The 19,676-nt window shown below is 33.7% G+C and overlaps 1 protein-coding gene across 1 annotated transcript in view; it reads left to right on the top strand.

Annotated features, from left to right (window-relative positions):
* Positions 1–19,676, top strand: part of LOC131843529 (WW domain-containing protein tag-325-like) — a 67,578-nt gene that overhangs the window by 17,775 nt on the left and 30,127 nt on the right. Inside the window, exon 2 of the mRNA XM_059192195.1 lies at positions 13,623–13,751. Within this exon, the coding sequence (XP_059048178.1) occupies positions 13,623–13,751 (129 nt within the window). The remainder of the gene's footprint in view (positions 1–13,622; positions 13,752–19,676) is intronic.

Here is a 19,676-nt window from a genome sequence, read left to right as displayed (position 1 = left end):
CAACAAACGTTGTTTTGCAATATAGATTAAAGTAATAATATACATAAGGAGGCGTTGTTGATAGGAACAAAATGTATGTATTTTTTAATGTAACATTATAAAAAAAAAATAAAGAAACATATCAGGGGTGGACAACTATTATCGCTTAGGGGTATGAAAGATAATTAGTCTCGATTCTCAAACCTACTGAATATGCATATAAAATGTCATAAAAATCTGTCAATCCGTTACGGAGGAGTACAGTAACTAACATTGTGACACGAGAATTTTAGAATATTTTGGGAACATTTACTACGAATTAACTATAGAAATATTGTACCGTATGAATGTAAAACTATGGTCCCATACACATACATGGACATACGCATCATCACTATACACTATCATAGATGATCCCAGCTTCTAGTAGAGCAACAACTTCCTGTGATATAGATCAAACAAATAATTGATTACCGTTGTAACTCGAATGTATCTCGAAACTGACAAATTGAATTGTCAAAATTCGAGATTTTAAATTAATGAAAAGTGTGATCGTAAATTCTTTAAAGACTCAGACATTCATAATTACAAAGTCTAATTAGATTATTTTTATGTTTTTTATACAAAATAGTGTAGAAAGTAAGCTGTTTGCTATCTAATGAAGTGATGTAGACAGAAGCTTTTGCGTGCAGACTCTTCTTTAGATTAATTTTGAAGTAATTAATCTTAATTTTCTATTCACTATCTATTGTTGATTGGTGGAAAATAAGTATAAAAAAATTGAATTTGTAGTATCATAAGATATATTTTTTAATAACAAAGTAAAAAGTATATTGAAGATAATTTTTTTCTCATATTTCAAACTCGAACCGTTTTTACCACAGAACGTGAGTTCCATATATTATGAAATGGAATCACAAAACGGTGGTAGGGGAAAAGGTCGATGTAGGTATTTAGGTTATTGCTCTTCAGCAGTTAAAAGTCGAAACTAAACGTAAACAATAATGAACTCCGTGACTCACTGTTTACCGAGTCACTAATAACAGAAACAGTTATTATTATGATAACGCGTTCGTAACAGTTTCAACGAGGTGTTAACAAACGTTCAGAACCGTTTTGTTTCGTAAATTATCTCTTGGTCTGACATTGTTCATTTAATAAGATTTATAAGAGGTTTTTAGTTTTTGTTACAAACAAGTAAACCATAAAATCTGTACATTGACATTTATATTCTAAACTTTTGCGTTTAGTGCATATTAACATAGTTAAACGGATTTTAACACGAATAATTTTATTTATATTATACTATACTATACTAATACTATATACTATAATAATATATATATAATATAATAATAATAATTGGTTCTAATTGAAAAATTATTTTTGTCTTGTATAGTCCATTTGTTGAGGAAGGCTTTAAGCTATATAACATTACGCTACGACCTATAGAAGCGAAGCTGCACTGAAAAATATTGCAAAAGGTGGTGAAATTAAACACACGAAGTTGGGCGTGTCAGCTAGTTGTAAATAAAGGTATTTACTAGACTTTGTCAGCTCGTGACCAACGCTAGTACAATCTAGTCCAAACATCGCGAGATAAATGCCTTTATTTACCATAAAACAATCTGTGTTAAAACCTGTTTAACTATATTCATAAACTCCACATTAACTTCCGAATTACATTTTTTTTATGACTTTGCACAATTTGTCATCTAGACTAATTTATTTAATTAGTACATCATAATACAAATGCTAGAACCTAGGTGGTCTCGGATGGAGCGGTTTCAGAGGAGCTTCCTCCCGCGTACACTTAGATTGTGGAATGAACCACCTGCCGAGGTTTTCTGGAGAGAGTACAGCATGGCTTGAACCTAAGTGGTCTCGGACAGTGCGGTTTCAGAGGAGCTTCCTCCCGCGTACACTTAGATAGTGGAATGAACTATCTGCCGAGGTTTTCTCGAGAGACTATAGAATGGCTTGAACCTAAGTGGTCTCGGACAATGCGGTTTCAGAGGAGCTTCCTCCCACATACACTTAGATAGTGGAATGAACTATCTGCCGAGGTTTTCTCGAGTGATTACAGCATAGGGTTTTTCAAGAAGGATATATTAAGGTTTCTTAAGGGCCGGCAACGCGCACCTGTCACCGATGGTATTTAACTGTTTATAGGCTACAGTAACTATTTACCATCAGATAGGCCTTATGCTTGTTTGCCACCATCGTAATATAAGAAAACTATCATCACTCATTGTTGGTCTGTTTATTGAATATTCATCTTATGACTCAACATACCTATTCCACTATAAAGTACAGTAGTCAATAATAATGAATCAGTGATGATGCGCCTCCCTTATCTATTGTTGATGACGTGGTTTGTGACGATGACATTAAGCCGATATGTAAACAAGATCACAATGTGAATAACATTAAACATAAGACCATCTTAACTACCTCCACTAGTGGTGCGCAAGGGATGGTAATATTAACATTAATAGTTTCAACGTCTCTTTAAAACATAGGGAAAGACCCCATGTTTGTGACACAACTTTGTGTGTACTGTATTTTATATGTATAACACAATATAAATAATAAAAATGATTTATTTGTATTATATTTAATATACATGAACTGTCATTGTTACACTACAATGGAATCAACGACAATTATATAGAGTACTAGCTGTCCCGGCAAACGTTGTTTTGCCATATAAATTAATAACGCTATAAAAAAATAGGGGTTGATAGAAGGGTGAAAATTTAGGATTTTATGTATTTTTGTATGTTGTATTATAAAAAAATAGAAACTAAAAATTTTGTCTAAAAAATAAAAAAATATAATTTAGGGGTGGACTACCCCTAACATTTAGGGGGATGAAAGATAGATGTTGGCCGATTCTCAGACCTACTCAATACGCTCACAAAATTTCATGAGAATCGGTCAAGCCGTTTCGGAGGAGTATGGGAACGAAAACTGTGACACGAGAATTTTATATATAAGATAAACAATTAAAAAGTTATGTCAGAGACACCCTTCAAGTTGTTTTTTCGGACTACTCTAACGGTGTTGGTCGCAGCTGGCCTTTACAGTTTTACCGGACGATAATGGGCGAGTGCAGATGACACTCCAAACCCGCGGAAGGACTTATGGAGCGGCTGAAGACCAACTCCCACCTGACTGATATGACTTTAATCTGAGGACACCGCTAGGGGTTCGAACCTCGGCTCAGGCCGTCGTAATTTCGATCCCCGTTTGAATTGGACGGGGGATAAATCGGGTCCCTTTGTGTCATCTGTGCACATGATATGATACAACACACAAATGTTTCTGTTCCTATCGTTAGACAGCACGAGTTCTACGGTTTTTTGAATAAAAAAATATATATCTAAATATATACAACTCAAAGGTGAGACTGACTTAGTGATCTATCAACGCACAGCCCAAACCACTAGACGGATCGGGCTGAAATTTGGCAAACAGGTAGATGTTATGACGTAGGCATCCGCTATGAAAGGATTTTTATTAATTCTACCCCCAAAGGGATCAAATAGGGGTTGAAAGTTTGTATGAAATTCTGTCAATTTTAAACCGATCGGGCTGAGACTTTGCATGCATAAAGCTACTATGATATAACTACGGAACAAAATTATATATTAAACATGTAGAGGCCTACTAAAATTAAGCAAAATGCGATTTCATTGATGTTTACGATCTATATTATAGTCCCAATGAACTGCCTAACCGGTTTTTTTTTAGCACCAAATGAATATACTCCTTTTTTTGACAATTCACCAGAGTGAGAGAAAAACTATAAACGTTTAAACGAGTCAATGAAACGCCAATATCTTTAGGATATCCGGTGAGACGGGGCCGTCTGCCGCCATTTTTTATTTATTTTTACCTTCACATTATTTCCACGAACGACTGAAGAGTAGCTGGAATCTCGTCTGCTTTAAATTGACTTAATTAAATGTTAGTTATTTAATGACGTTTTCTATGTCTTTCTTATTATATACACCAATTATAAGTTTGATGAGCTAACGGTATACGCTGACGGATACGGATACGGATACGGGGCACCAGTGGAGGATAATGTTGTGATATGTTGTTGATTAGGATATCTTGGCTCTTCGTCTTTATATTTATACTAGCTACTCGCCCGGGTGTACACGCATTATACATATAAACCTTCCTCTTGAATCACTCTATCTGTTAAAAAAAACCGCTTCAAAATCCATTGCGTAGTTTTAAAGATTTAAGCATACATAGGCACAGACAGCGACTTTGTTTTATACTATGTAATGATACTACTTTATAATACTAGCTGACCAGCGCGACTTCGTCTGCAGCACACTTATTCAATTTACGTCACATCTTTTTAAATTATAGCCTACGTGTTATTTTGCTGTATAAGCTATATTAGTGTAGTTTCATCAAAACCCGTTTAGTAGTTCATAATATTAACAAGATTAATTAAATCCGTTATTAGACTATGAATTTACAATTATACCTATTTTACTAAGGCTGCACTGTTGTGTATGTAATGTTTTTTAATTGATTTAATGTATTTTTTATGCAGGATTTAAAAAAAATATTAGAATTTTGCACTTTTCTCTATATATTTTTCAAGAAGTGTATTAAAGTTTATTGTGGGGCGGCAATGCCCATGTGAGACCCCTGCTGTCTCAGGCGTCCATAGGCTAAGGTAAACATTTACCATCAGATGGGCCGTATGATTGTTTTCCACCATAGTAATATATATACTAAGATGGTATGATGTGAATTTTTTATAAAAAGAAGTTTATACTCCGTCCGCAATTTATGTAAAAACAAAACGGGGTACAAAGTTTTGGCTGCACATATTCATGTAATATTTTATCTCTCTCTCTCATTTAATAGAAAATTTACATATATGTAATATAGAGATTCTTCATAGCGATGTCTTAGTCAGGAATGCTCTTAAAACGAACGTCAAACAATATTTTGACGCACTTCGAAATGTTTATTTGATGATCATTCAAAGCTTACCACTTCTCAATGGTAAACAGTCACTCCTTAATTGATTATGTACCTTATATTACATTGTTATACGGTTATTTATTTGTAATCTTGAAAGCAAATTGATTTGGAACTTAGTATTAAATGAAAAGACAGGATATGACGATTTAAAAAAAAATAGGAATAGACAGGATGTTAGATCTAAACACACACCAGAGATGTAAATGTTGTAATTATGATTCAAGTACAAAGCTGTGACTTAACTATCCAAATAAATAAAATTTTAATGGTCTGTTTGTAATTTGGAATTAAAGGTTTTCAATAAATGCATATGAAAGTATACATAGTACTTACATAAATAAAATAATAAAAAAAATGTTGATGTCATTTTGGAGTTTGTTGGCTAAAATAGGTATGACAGAGGTCTCGAATTTTGCGTTTTTTTCGAATCAGCCTCGGTAGAGGCGCTGAATGCTTATCTTATATATAAAATTCTCATGTCACAGTTTTCGTTCCCATACTCCTCCGAAACGGCTTGACCGATTCTCATGAAATTTTGTGAGCGTATGAGTAGGTCTGAGAATCGGCCAACCTCTATTATATATCCTAAATGTTAGGGGTAGTCCATCACCTATCTATTTTTTTTATTTAACAAAACTAGCGGTCACGGCAACGTTTGCCGTGATTTTTAGATATATTATAGATATAGTCTATAGATTATAGGTATTACAAACAATTTGTAATAAAAAAAACTCAAATTACTTGTTTCTTACTCTTTTATCTTGGTTTCGATATACTTATATGGTTAATATTTTTTTAGTAATATGCTAAAATTACATTCGTTTGAATTCAGAACATACGCTAAATAAAAAAAACGATACTCGCGTTTACATTTATTCATCAATGAGTTTATTATAATGAAGCATTACCCTCATAAAATTAATTTCTCGACTATTTTTAGTCCAAGCGAGACAGTCCAAGATATTCTTAATCAGAAGTGTTGAACTAAGACAGAGCATCACAGCTCAAAAGATTACCACGCTCATTTCCAGCTAGTCTGCGTTAATTGCAACTCATTGACTCCATTTCCGGAGAGATAGGTTTGTCTCGTTCATATATTAGTGCATTGATCGTTGAAGAAAGGGATAGAAATGTACAATTATGAATGGCGCACCCGTCCGCTGACTCTGAGGTCAATCATTTGATTCAACTGGTGGGCACGATGAATTGAGGCCAGTGTTAGACTTCCAGATTCATTGCCTTCTATTAGCATATAATAACGTATGATTATGCAAGATATTGTGTACTTAAAACTCAAATAAACACTGAGAGGGAGGGAGACGGTATCATAATGCAATTGTTAGCGCTGCTTGGAAAAATGGCGGGAAAATAATAAGTATTACTTAGAAAAACTATGTATTATTGTTTATAGCCTGATGATATAGAAAAATACTTTTAATGTATCTTTTTTTACATTAATGAAAATTTTATTGAATCAAGAACAAATTGTACATAATCATTTTGAATTATGCAATTTGGTAAATTGCTATATAATGCGCCTCCATTATTGGTTAAATTAAAATTATTTTTAAAGTAAAAAATATATAGATTTTTAAAACCTATTCTATTCTAAGTAACCAATAAGGAAAATAATTACCTCTAAAACGTAGTGATTACTTGCTCAGTTAACTTACCTCTAAAACTCAACCATGCTCTATGGTATTTTTGGTCGCTTGCTCCTCCATAAAAAAATTGATAAGGTATTTATTTATTTATTCTACAAACTTAAGGCAAAGGAATTAGTTTTAGACAACTCTAATGACTAACAATAGCTGTATGAAAGTATTTTTATATGTACGTAAACTTAAAAGAACGGCGTATATTTTGAGAAGAGATCCGGTTATAGATGATCATTTGTATTGACATCATCGTTATTTGTTGATATTATTAATACATATAGCTGTCACGTTAAGTAAATACATTAAGTCATGTAATCAGCAATTTATTATTACACAATGTCTGTATTGGTGCAACAATTGTACACCAGTTAGTTAGGTACTTATGCATTTAATTATATTATATTAGCTACCTTCTTACGTGTATTATACATATAAACCTTCCTCTTGAATCACTCTATACGCAACGGATTTTAATGCAGTTTGAGCTATTGCTCAAACTGCATTAAAATTGCATTAAAGTTGCGTAAAAGATCTATTATAATTTTATGGTTGTAACTAACAGTAACTTTTTAATATACCTATAGTATAATATTAAATAAATACTAATTAGATTATTATATAAAAGAATCATGTTTTTATGTATATCAAAACATATTCTTTGTATTATATTAGTGTACAAATATGTTTTATACATTAATATAAAACTTTTATATTCATGCATTCCTTCTCAACATTCTTGTTAAAAAAAAAACAGTTGTGTCAGTGTAAATATCGTATACCACAGACAGGCACTTTTACTTTTTAAAATCACCTGACGCTACTTAACTATGATTCATGATACCGTCATTAAGTTATGAATGGGAGGCTGTGGGTATTTCACAATGTACCGGTTGTATGATCATCCGACCTTGACCCCAAATCTGGTCTGTAGGTGTGTTGATGACTCTATAATAGTTTTGCACGCCTACAAACTAGTTCCGGTTAATTACTTAAATAGATTTGATTAGGTGGAAGAGGAATGTTATTGTTTGTTAGTAATGGGAACTAGTAACCCATTGCTAGCGGTTCCCCCTGGAAACCATCGTGATAAAAATTCTTGGTGAATTTGTCACGATGGGCTAACTGACCTGATATCATGCTCATCTTACATTGCACTGAATAAAATATTTTTCTTTCTTTCTTTTCTTTATTTTTTCTAGCGCGGATGGGAGTACCATTCCATTATTATATATATATAAAAAAAATAGATTTGATTACCCAATGTTTTGAATGTATACTTGGTTTCCGTTGCCACCAGTTTTCTTTTGGCGGTGTTTCCGCCTGCGCTTATGGTTTACGCTGCCGGGGCACCAGTGAAAGATTAATAAGCATGAGGTTAGGTCAGTTAGCCCATCGTGATAACTTAACCAAGAATTTATCACGATGGTTTCCAGGGGGAAAAGCGGAGGTCAACCTAACACGGTACATTGCTAGCAATAAGATCTTCAGCCCACATTAGTATCAATCCCTTTTTCCCTCCTAGGTCATTTCAGTTAGCCCATTATGACAAATTCACCAGGTCTTATTACGATGGTTTCCAAGGATTTTCAAGCGTTCATAGGCTACGGTAACCATTTACCATCAGATGGGCCGTATGTTTAACTGCCACCATCGTAGTATAAAAAAAAGGAGAACCTGACATACTACATCGCTAGCAATGGGGTAATCAGTCCACGTTATTAACAACCCCTACCCCCATTGCTACCAGTTCTCTTTACAAGGGTAGTATTTTTAAATTCGACTGCGTGAGTAACTCTGCCTCACCTATTTCAGCTTGTTCTGTATATAAACTGGCTTTAAAAAAAAGTAATTCAATTGAGTTTCTTGCCAGTACTTCTCAATCTAAGTGGATCTATATACTGAACTGGACGGTAGAGATAAAATTATAATATAAAAAATTTGATATTATAAGCGTCTGAAACGTCCTACATGAATAAATGATTTTTGAATTTTGGATGTGTTTGTGGTGAAGAGTAACAAGACAGTGAAATGGTGTAAATCTATTTTGTACATAGATAATGTATTAATTACAGTCACTAAGTTTGTCGATTTATATTTTTTCTGTTCCATACCAGTTCATTTAGATAAAACTTTTCACCTGCATCACTTGAGAAACTTTCATTATTTGATATTTTATTCCGAAGTCGCATAGGCTATATATATACCTAAAAAAATCACAAAGCTATATAACCAAGTTCCAACCAGAGTGGGCCATGTATCTATAACGATATGATAAATGCAAATTTTTTTGTTTATATGTTTTTAAACTTCATTAATAAACTTTTTTCGGATTCTAAAGAAATTTGATATGGAGATAAATTGTATGATGTCTCAAAAAGCAGATGAAGTCGCGTGTTTTATAAAAGTAAACACGTATAGATACGTACTTATCGTCGGAGAGTAAATGATTCATTGTAACAATATATCCGCATTTCTAAACAAATCAGGCACGTTCAAGGCTACGTAGAAACCCAGGTGCATCTGTATAATAATTATAACTAGTCTTGTGCAGAATAGTTCGCGAGCGCACTATTTAGTTCGCAGCTCTACTGCGAATTAATTTGTTCGTGCAGAATAGTTCGCGAGTCTCTGCCTCGCAAACTATTTCGCTTCAAACTCGAGTAAGGACTAATCTGGCGGATAAGTGAGCTTGTTATTAGGTCACAAATATATTTTTATATAAAAAGCTACTACACTAAAAAGCTACTCGCATCAGCTTCGCACGGGTGTACATGTATTATATATATAAACTATGCTTTTACATCACTCTATCTGATAAAAAAACCGCTTCAAAATCCGTTGGGTAGTTTTAAAGATGTAAGCATGCATAGGGACGGACAGACAGCGAAAGCTACTTTGTTTTATATTATGTAATGATATGAATGGCAAACAGTGTGACAGCCCATCAAATGGCAAGTGGTAACCGTCGCTTATATATCGGGACGGTGATGCATATGGTACCACTTATACGTCGTCATTGCTAATTATTATATGATGTCATCCATCATATCCTGCCTTATCTTACAATGCAAAAGAAACAATTTACAAAGTAAGCTTCTTGGGAGCTGATATCGAAACTGAGGTATCCACATTGACGACTTCTTATAAAGTCTAACTCGGTTAATTTGTTTTTCTTTGGACTCAAGTGGAGTAGGTATGCTCTTAAATTTTCGACTTCTGTCTTGCTTTTCTTAGCCCGTAAATATGTGTACTTTTTCTTTTTTTTAATAACACTTCTATAGTATGTTGTTTAATAAACTAAAGAGCGGAATATCTGGGACTTAGTTCGCGTAGTTCGTATCTAAGAGCGGTTTTCCGAACTAGATCATCTGCAAACTACACAACACTATATAACCATATGGCATACCGAACAATAATATTTACATAGCAATGTATCTCATGTTGTTTAATGTACCTTGAAAATTAATTGCTTGTCAATACCAAATTGATTGTGGAAAGTATGCTATATGTAGCAAATACTTCCTATTATGAACCATAGTGACGGTCTCGGTGGTCTCGTGGTTTTGTATACGCACTGTGTCAAGTGGTTGCGGGTTCTATTTTCGAACGGTTAAACAATTCATGCGGTTTTCTAAGTCTCAAATTAAGTTATTATCAATTATTCAGTATATTCATGGAGGTCTATTACAGACTCTTATGGTATGTGAAATATACCGTCAGTTCGGAATGATTTCGAGATGAGAAGAACTGAGAAAAAAGTCAGTTCTTAATTTCAAATGAGCTTGTATATGATTATAAATGATTTGTATTCATGAGAATTGGTCTGAGTGTTTTCTATGGATGAACTGCTTTTAGCTTTTATGTATTTCTGTCAGTTGTCTACTACAACTGTACAAAGTTTGTTTAGTTTTAAACTAGATGGCACATTGGTAATTATTTCCCGGGTCATAATAATCATTAATTATCTTTTGAACCACTGTTTTTTTTTTTAATATTGGCTGTTTTCCGCGAATTCGACCGAATTTTTTAATATAATAAATATATTTGACGGCTTCGATTGTTCAGAGGTTTTGCACACATCTTTACTTCGGATGATCGCGGGTTCGATTCCTAGCACGGTGCAAAAATTTATATTCATGAGTATGATTGTTTGTCAGTCTGGGTGTTTTCTATGTATATTATGCATATTTAAAAATAGTAATGTATTTATGTTTTTTTTTATATATTAAAATTTGAGCGCGTTTGACCGCAATCTCACCTGATGTTAAGTGATGATGTGGTCTAAGCTGTTACACGCAAGCTCAAATAATGCCTATTCACTCTTGACTTAAAAGACCCAATGTTGTAAGAGGCAGGAAAAATAGACGCTGGTAGAGAGTTCCACTCCTTAGCTGCTCGCATAAGGAAAGATGATGTTTATGCTTGTGATATAATCTAAATTCACAACAAATTTTATTAATTCGTTCACGCATTTAGTCGAGAAATGGCATCAAAAAGGCAGACATATGTCCAGACTTTCGCATATATTATCAATTTGCTTGCTTATTAAATGAACACAAACGTTATCACTCCTCTATGTACAAGAACCTTGGTGGGCCCGCATCTCGCCAGCGCAGCGTTGAAATTGACTATTGACCTTATGGTCACTGCCAGTTAGTGTCTGCAACTCACTTCCCCGTCTATGCTTATCAACTTTATTACATACTCATTACTTAATCGACGTCTATAGTATTCACTGCCTTTTACAGCTATTAAATAGAATAGAATAGAAATTATTTCTATTATATTATTTTTTGTTTAATTTTCTTGTACTTATTTAACTTTTTTTTATGAATTTAATGCGAAAAAAGAAATCTTTTCTATTCTATTTTTTTGTTTGATCTTCTTGTTCTTTTATTATTTAATGATTTTAATGCATTGTCTTATTTTAGGCATTTAAAAACTTGTTTACTCACTTTTTGGTCTAGTAATTAAATATTAAAAAAATGTTTAAAAAAACAATTAATGAAATGTTATTTGAAATATAAATTTAATAACAAATCATTATATAGAGTTGCTATTTGAACTGGAAATGGACAAACTCTCATAGTTAAAGTAATTTTATTTAATAAAACGTTAGGTAACATGACATTTGTTGATGTTACCATAATGTCAGAGTACATTACTCGATGGTTACGACACAACGGTCGTTACTACATGTTTTTATATTACATATAGAGTGTACGTTTTCATTATCTTACCAATATTATAAATGCGAAAGTTTATGAGTACGGATGTATGGATAGATTAACGTTTGTTACTCTTCCACGCAAAATCTACTGAATGATTTTTAATGAAACTTTAAAATAATATTGTTTTTTTAATATTATTTGAAAATAACATTTTAAGGAAAGTGTTACATATGAATGTGGATGGTTATAAGGGCAGAGGAAGGCCAAAAAAGAGATGGATGGATTGTGTAAAAGATGATATGGTAAGAAACTCCCTGTAAATAACGAGACGACGGTGTACCGGGATGAATGGAAGAGAAAAATATATTACGCCGACAATAATAATAATAATAACTCTTTATGCGCAATAAAGAGATTATTATTATTATTATTACATACATAAACATAGGACAGTAAGTACAAAACAATGAAAATAAATGTTTTACAAAAGGCGGTCTTATCGCTATCAGCAATCTCTTACAGTCAACCCGGTGCTAACAGAGAGTATTTACATAAAGAGAGACGGTAGGAGGCGCACTAAACACTCTCACTCACAATATGAATGGGATAAGGAATATTTAAAGTAATATTGCTTATACATCAATTGTGCATAGATAGATAATTTCTTTATTCACCAACTACAGACATATAGCATAAACGAGGTACAGAAAAATAAATGAACAAATAAAAGAAATAAAGGTGACTTTATGTGCGACAAAGGTGAATAAAGCATAAAGCTACAGATAAATCTGCAGCGCTGATATTCTATTGGCTCCTGTACTCATATAACTAATACTTATTATTAAATATATATATGAATATATATTAAAGTTTGAGCTCTTTAATATGAGGTTTTGAAATACTCGAAAAAAGATTTGATACATAGGTTATTAATTTCGCGGGTAAAAATGCAGGCTCAACTAGTAATTTCTGTAAATTAGAGTGCACGCGAATTATTGCAAGGTTTTAATGACTGTTTTTGTTTTAATGACAGTGTTCTAATAATGCAGTGGCATTTTAATTTCTTAATGCAGCTTGATGCCTACACTACAGTGTCGTAATATAAATGCACGGTTTCTTGCTGCTTCGTTCACAATTAATGTAATTGATTATTCCCGACTTGCATTGCAATTATTATTGAAATGCTTTATGTTTTTGGAAATTAAAATACCAAATTAATCGGGATACAGCTGTATTCGGTAAATAAAAAGAATTGGTTATTTCTTTAGCAGGATAATTAATGTTTGAAATGGTGATACAGTAACTTACGTAAGAATTATGTACAAATTATTATTTAAAATTATAGTAGAGACTAGTTGTTGAGATATAGACGAAGACAGAGACAGACAGAGATAGAGACGAAGTTACGTGAGTCAGTCACGCAACTTCGTCTATATCACACTTACTTGACATTTATCATAATATTTCGCCCCATTTTAGTCTATGGTTATTCTCATATATAAGATATATTACTGTAAAGTTTCATCAAAATCCGTTTAGTAGTTTTTACATGAAAGAATTATGAACTAATAATAACACTAAATTCCGTGTTTATAATATTAGTTAAAAGTAAGATTATTAAGAATGATATATAGCTCACTTTTATTTACATTGTTCACATGTGATCTATGGAAATACAATTAAATATTTTTTTTTACAAATTAACGCCATCTAGTAGATTCCGAACGAAATTCATTCGCCTCGGTACTATGATATTTAACACAACGTATTAAAGTGAACATTTTCTCCTTTCCAGTGGATAACTCCTGAAGAATGTGCAGTGTACAGTCGCGACTCCAGACCACCGCTGGTGATACCGCGGATAACGCAGTACCGGCCTCCGCGGAGGGACCACAGGCTATATGGTTCACATCCTTATACGGAGGTTAGTATTTTTTTAAACGTAGCCTTTATTCAATAAATCTTTGTTAATACAAATTTTGAATTCACTTATAGGTAGATTCACTATATCTTTTGGTATAATATTCTAAAGTTCAGTGCCCATTCCCATAAAAGACCTATTAACTTTACATGAAATTTAGTTACTGCAAGTTTGGTGTTTCGAGCGGTATCGAACTTAAAGCAACTTAAACTTAGCTTGAGGTGAGACTTCTCACTTTATGTGTTCTACCAAATATAAAAAGGACTGAACGCTGGAACCTAAATGATCTCGGCCAGTGCCAAGCTTCCTTCTGCGTATACTTAAATTGTTGAATGAACTACCTGCTGAGGTTTCTCGAGAGACTACAGCATGAGGTTTTTCAAGAAGGGCATATTAATATTGCCTATGGATCGGCAACGCGCACGTGACACCGCTAGTGTTTCAGGCGTCCATAGGCTACAGTAACCGTTTACCATCAGGTGGGCCAAATGCCACCTACGTAGTATAAAAAAAAGTTTATGGCTTAGTAGAGTTGCACACTTTAGCCTTTAGTTTAATAGAATTACAAATAAGTTTAGAAACTAATTTAGTGGCTTAATTAATTAGGAGTAATATCGTAAATAGGTCCATACGTAATATACACGTCATATATAAAATACAGGTCCATATAAATCGTTATTGCGCGAGAGCGAGACACAAAACGAATTTGCAAACAAAACGCCTCGAACGGTCGCCATATTGTTGTGTTAATTTGTTCGATTACTTCATGTTGTTCATTAATTATGCGCGGGAGACGACGCGTCATAGACAAAGCATAGAACCGACATGTCATTGGGAGCAAACGTAATTACCTATTTTTTTAGGTTTTGACGGCTTCGGTAGTCTAGTGGTTTTGCACACCGCTTTAATTCCGATTGTCGCGGATTGGATTCCTCACACGGTACAAACTTTTGTATAGATTACAGTATGATTGTTTGTATTGGTCTGGGTGTTCTCTATGTATATTTTTTAAGGATGATAATAGAATGTCGCACTTGCCTGCGCTAACGGTTAACGCTGGAGAATCGCCAGTAGAGGATGATAACACGAGCATGAAGTCTGGTCAGCCCATCTAAGCAAATGGCAATTTACCGCGATATTTTCCAGGGGGAACCATGCCTAGGTCAACCTGGTACATTGCTAACAATAGGGTCATCAGTCCCCATTACTAACGATCCGTCTCTATGTATATTATGTTTGTATTTATAAAAAAATATATTAGGACACATGTTAATACAACAGAAGTAAATCAGCTTGGGACTAGATGGCGTGTGAAATATCGTGGGTTTTTTGTTATTATTAAGCAACTAAAATAGTAAACAAACTTACTGTTTATCTGATGGTAAATGGTAACCGTCGCCCATATAACAGTAATAATCTTTTATAGTACAATTCAATATATTTAGCCCTGGCTTTCGATACAGGTAAACCAGTGCCACAAAAGCCAGTTCCCTCCTACATACTATAAACATATACAGGAACAGTATATAAAATATCATAAATCTTTTCTATATATGATAATGTTTTGTAATTAGCGTCATATCATTGGCTCTTGACGAAATAGGTAACAAAAACAGTTGCGTCAACAGTTCATTAAAGCATGACAGTACTGCACGTTTATTCTTTGCCGTATTGATCACCAATCATTCAACATCCTATAATGGAATTGGTTTTGCGAGGCAGTATGCATCCGGTGTGACTTGACCACAAAAATATTGAATGATATCCATACATCCATACCTACATATAAATAAAATTGGAGTGTCTGTTTGTAATATTGAAATAACCAATTTTTACTATATGCATATGAATATATTTTTTTATTTTTTATTCTTTATTGTACACACACACACATAACGTGTGTGTGTGTACACATTATGTGTGTGTGTGTACAATAAAGAATAAATTGAATATAAATACGATATATACTCCAAAATAACATTTTTTACAATTTTTGTCTGTCTGTCTGTTTGTTTCGGCTAATCTCTGTAATGACTGGTCCGATTTTGACGGCACTTTTTTTGGCAGGTAGCTGATGTAATGAGTAATCTTAGGCTACTTTTATTTTAGTAAAATAAAGTTAAATTCCACGCGGCCGAAGTCGCGAGTGCAGCTAGACCCAAGTTAAGCGAGCTAAAGCTTATGTTATGGGTACTAGACAACTGATATAAATACTTAGATTGTTTTGTAAATACATGCATAATATGCATAGCAAACACCCAGACTGATACAAAGGATCATACTCATAATAAATGTTTGTACTGTGCGAGGAATCGAACCCGCGACCATTGGAAGTCAAGCGGTGTGCTAAACCGCTAGATCACCGAGGTCGTCAAATACAATATACTTAAGATATGTTTTTATAAGTAACTAACTAACTCTGCACGCGGTTTCACCTGCATTTGTAGCTTGTGTATTATTATGATGTGTACGCTATATTACTAAAATTATTAAAAAAAAAATCTATTGAGTTTCTTGACAGTTCTTCTCAATTGGAAATATACTGAACTGAACGGTAGGGTAATATTATAATATAAAAAAAATTACGTTCATCATCATCATCATCATCGCAGCCCGGAAGACGTCCACTGCTGGACATAGGCCTCCCCCAAAGATCTCCACGACGATCGGTCCTGCGCTACTCGCATCCAATGCCTTCCAGCGATCTTGACCAGATCGTCGGTCCACTTTGCTGGAGGCCTTCCCACGCTGCGTCTTCCGGTCCGTGGTCGCCACTCGAGGACTTTACTGCCCCAACGGCCATCTGTCCTACGAGCTATGTGCCCTGCCCATTGCCACTTCAGAGTCGCAATTCTTCGAGCTATGTCGGTCACTCTGGTTCTTCTGCGGATCTCCTCATTTCTGATTCGATCACGCAGAGTAACTCCGAGCGTAGCCCTCTCCATTGCCCTCTGAGTGACTCTGAGCTTGTTGATGGGGCCCATAGTTAGCGACCACGTCTCTGTTCCGTAAGTCATCACTGGAAAATTTGACGTTATGAACGTCAAAAGCGGCGAAAATGCCCTACATGAATATATGATTTTTTTAAATTGAATTTGAATTTACTGTAAAGTTTCATTGAAATCCGTTCAGTAGTTTTTGCGTGATAGATGCAACAAACATTCATCCTCTATCCATCCATACTCACAAACTTTCTCGTTTATTATATTAGTAAGATATTTTTTCTTAATTAAGTATCTACGTACTAATATTTTCTATATAAATCATTTTACCATTTAAGTGTATGGTAGCGCCATCTATGTACATCTTGTTGTACTTGTTAGTATCCTGAGATAATTTTATACTTAACAACTTTGACGGCCTCGGTACTCAAGCGTTTAGCACACCACTTGACTTCTAATGGTATCGGGTTCGATTCCTCGCACCGTGCAAACATTTATATACGATTGTTTGTATCGATCTGGGTGTTTTCTATGTATATTATGTATGTATTTACGACAAAAATATATCTATGTATTTATATAAGTTGTCTAGTAACTATAACAAGCTCTGCTTATCGTGGTACTAGATGGCGCTGTGTTAATTGTCCAGAGTTATTAATAATGTTTGCCTACTGTTTCATTATTTACATAGTGCGTTATATTTGTTAGTTTAGTTTAAAAACAGGAAGTTAATCCACTTCGAAAATGAATAGTTGTATGAGTGAAAACTTCATACACAAACAAATACATACAAGAATGCGTAAAAATAAAAAACACGTAAATTTCAGATGCTTCTGACCACCGCATCTGGGTAACAGTCGTGAAGATATATACTAGCTGTGCCCCCAGTTTCACCCGCATGAAATTTATAGCCTATATGTTATTCTGATGTAGCTATATTACTGTAAAGTTTCAACAAAACCCGTTCAGTAGTTTTTGCGTGAAAGAGTAACAAACATTCATACTAACAAACTTTCGCGTTTATAATATTATATATCAAGATATATTTCAGGACAACGCACACAGCGCCATCTAGTCCCACTGTAAGCAGAGCTTGTGTTATGGTTACTAGACAACTGATATAAACACATAGAATTTTTTTCGTAAATACATATATAATATACATTGAAGACATCTAGACGGATACAAACAATCATACTCATAAATATAAATGTTTGCACCGTGCGACGACCCCTCCGATCGATCCCCCGTCCAATTCAAACGGGGATCGAAATTACGACTGCCTGAGCCGAGGTTCGAACCCCTAGTGGTGCCCTCAGACTAAATTCGTATCCGTCAGGCAGGAGTTGGCCTTCAGCCTCTCCATAAGTCCTTCCGCGGGTTTGAAGTGCCATCTGCACTCGCCCCCTAACGTCCGGTGAAGCTGTAAAGGCCAGCTGCGGCCAACAGCATTAGAGTAGTCCGAAAAAAAAACCGTGCGAGGAATCGAACTCGCGAATAAAACTGATATAAATAAATGGCCATAAAAATATATAATAAAATCCCCGTCACTTTAAAGAATTGGCCATAAATTCTTTTAAATACCAATTTCGAAATTGGCTAATTGACAATTGTTTTTATACTTTAAATGAATTTTTCGCTAAAAGCTAGGAGTTATATTTAGAAATATTAGATAATAAAATTAATAGTATTATTACGGCTGGCAACGGCAGTGAAATAGGGTAATATAAATAAAATTACTTACCAAAATTATAGATGTATTTAGTGGTAGCGTATATGACACAATGTAGCAAAACAATATAATAAAAAATATATGTCAAAAATTGTATATAAAAAATATATGGTTTAAAAATAGAAATATCTATAAAAAGAGGTCTGTCGCCAACAAGTATTGTTTGATATATTTGTATAATATTGATTGACACCTAACTAAAATAAATGTCACGTATCTATCTATATTTGACATATAATACAATTAAAAACGTTAATTCATTAAATCTATTGTATAATTTGTATAATTTACTATAATTTGCATAATTTGTATCTAAAATCAGCAGTTTGTATGGGAAAATAAAATAGATGTTTTTACTATTTTACATGCAATTTCTTCCTATTTTGTCACTATTTAAACCTTCTCTGGATTTCCACGAATATTTCAAGACTAAAATTAGCCAAATCGGTTCAGCCGTTCTCGAGTTTTAGCGAGACTAACGAACAGCAATTTATTTTTATATATAGAAGATTTCATGCAAATAAATACATTTCATTTCATTTCATTTCATACATATATATACTTCTATTAATACTCGTAACATAGGCATCATTATTTTCCTCAATTAGTTGAAATAATTATTGTTTTCCTTTATTTGTATGCTTAGGTACCTGCTCGTTAATTAAATCCATGAATACGACCTTGAACATATTATTTTCAAATTGAATGTGTCCTATCTATACATATAAATAAAATTGGAGTGTCTGTTTGTAATATTGAAATAACCGTTTTTTACTACATGCATATGAATATAAATACGTACCGTATATATGTATATTCATCACCATCACCAAAATAACATATTTAACAATATTCGTCTGTCTGTCTGTCTGTTTGTTCCGGCTAATCTCTGAAATGGCTGGACCGATTTTGACGGGACTTTTATTAGCAGGCAGCTGATGTAATAAGGAGTAACTTAGTCTTAGGCTACATTCATTTTAGAAAAAATCTTTTATTTCAAAAAAATAAAGTTAAATTCCACGCGGACGAAGTCGCGGGTAACAAGTGTGTTGTTTTCGAACTCTTATAAAGCTGTCCCGGCAAAAATTACAGTTGAAGGGTAGGAAGGTGAAAACTTAGGATTTTATGTATTTTTTAATGCCACATAATCATAAAATAAAATAAAAAAAATTGTCGAAAACGAAAAAAAAAAACTTTTTGGTGTGCGCCCCATTTAACACTTAGGGGTATAAACCTATTCTCAGACCTACTTAA

Source organism: Achroia grisella, unplaced genomic scaffold (genome assembly GCF_030625045.1).
Source record: "Achroia grisella isolate CSIRO2021 unplaced genomic scaffold, CSIRO_AGI_Agris_v1 utg319, whole genome shotgun sequence".
Lineage (NCBI taxonomy): Eukaryota > Metazoa > Arthropoda > Insecta > Lepidoptera > Pyralidae > Achroia > Achroia grisella.
The sequence above is the reverse complement of the archived record's forward strand: the minus strand, read 5'-3'. Positions and strand labels throughout refer to the sequence as shown.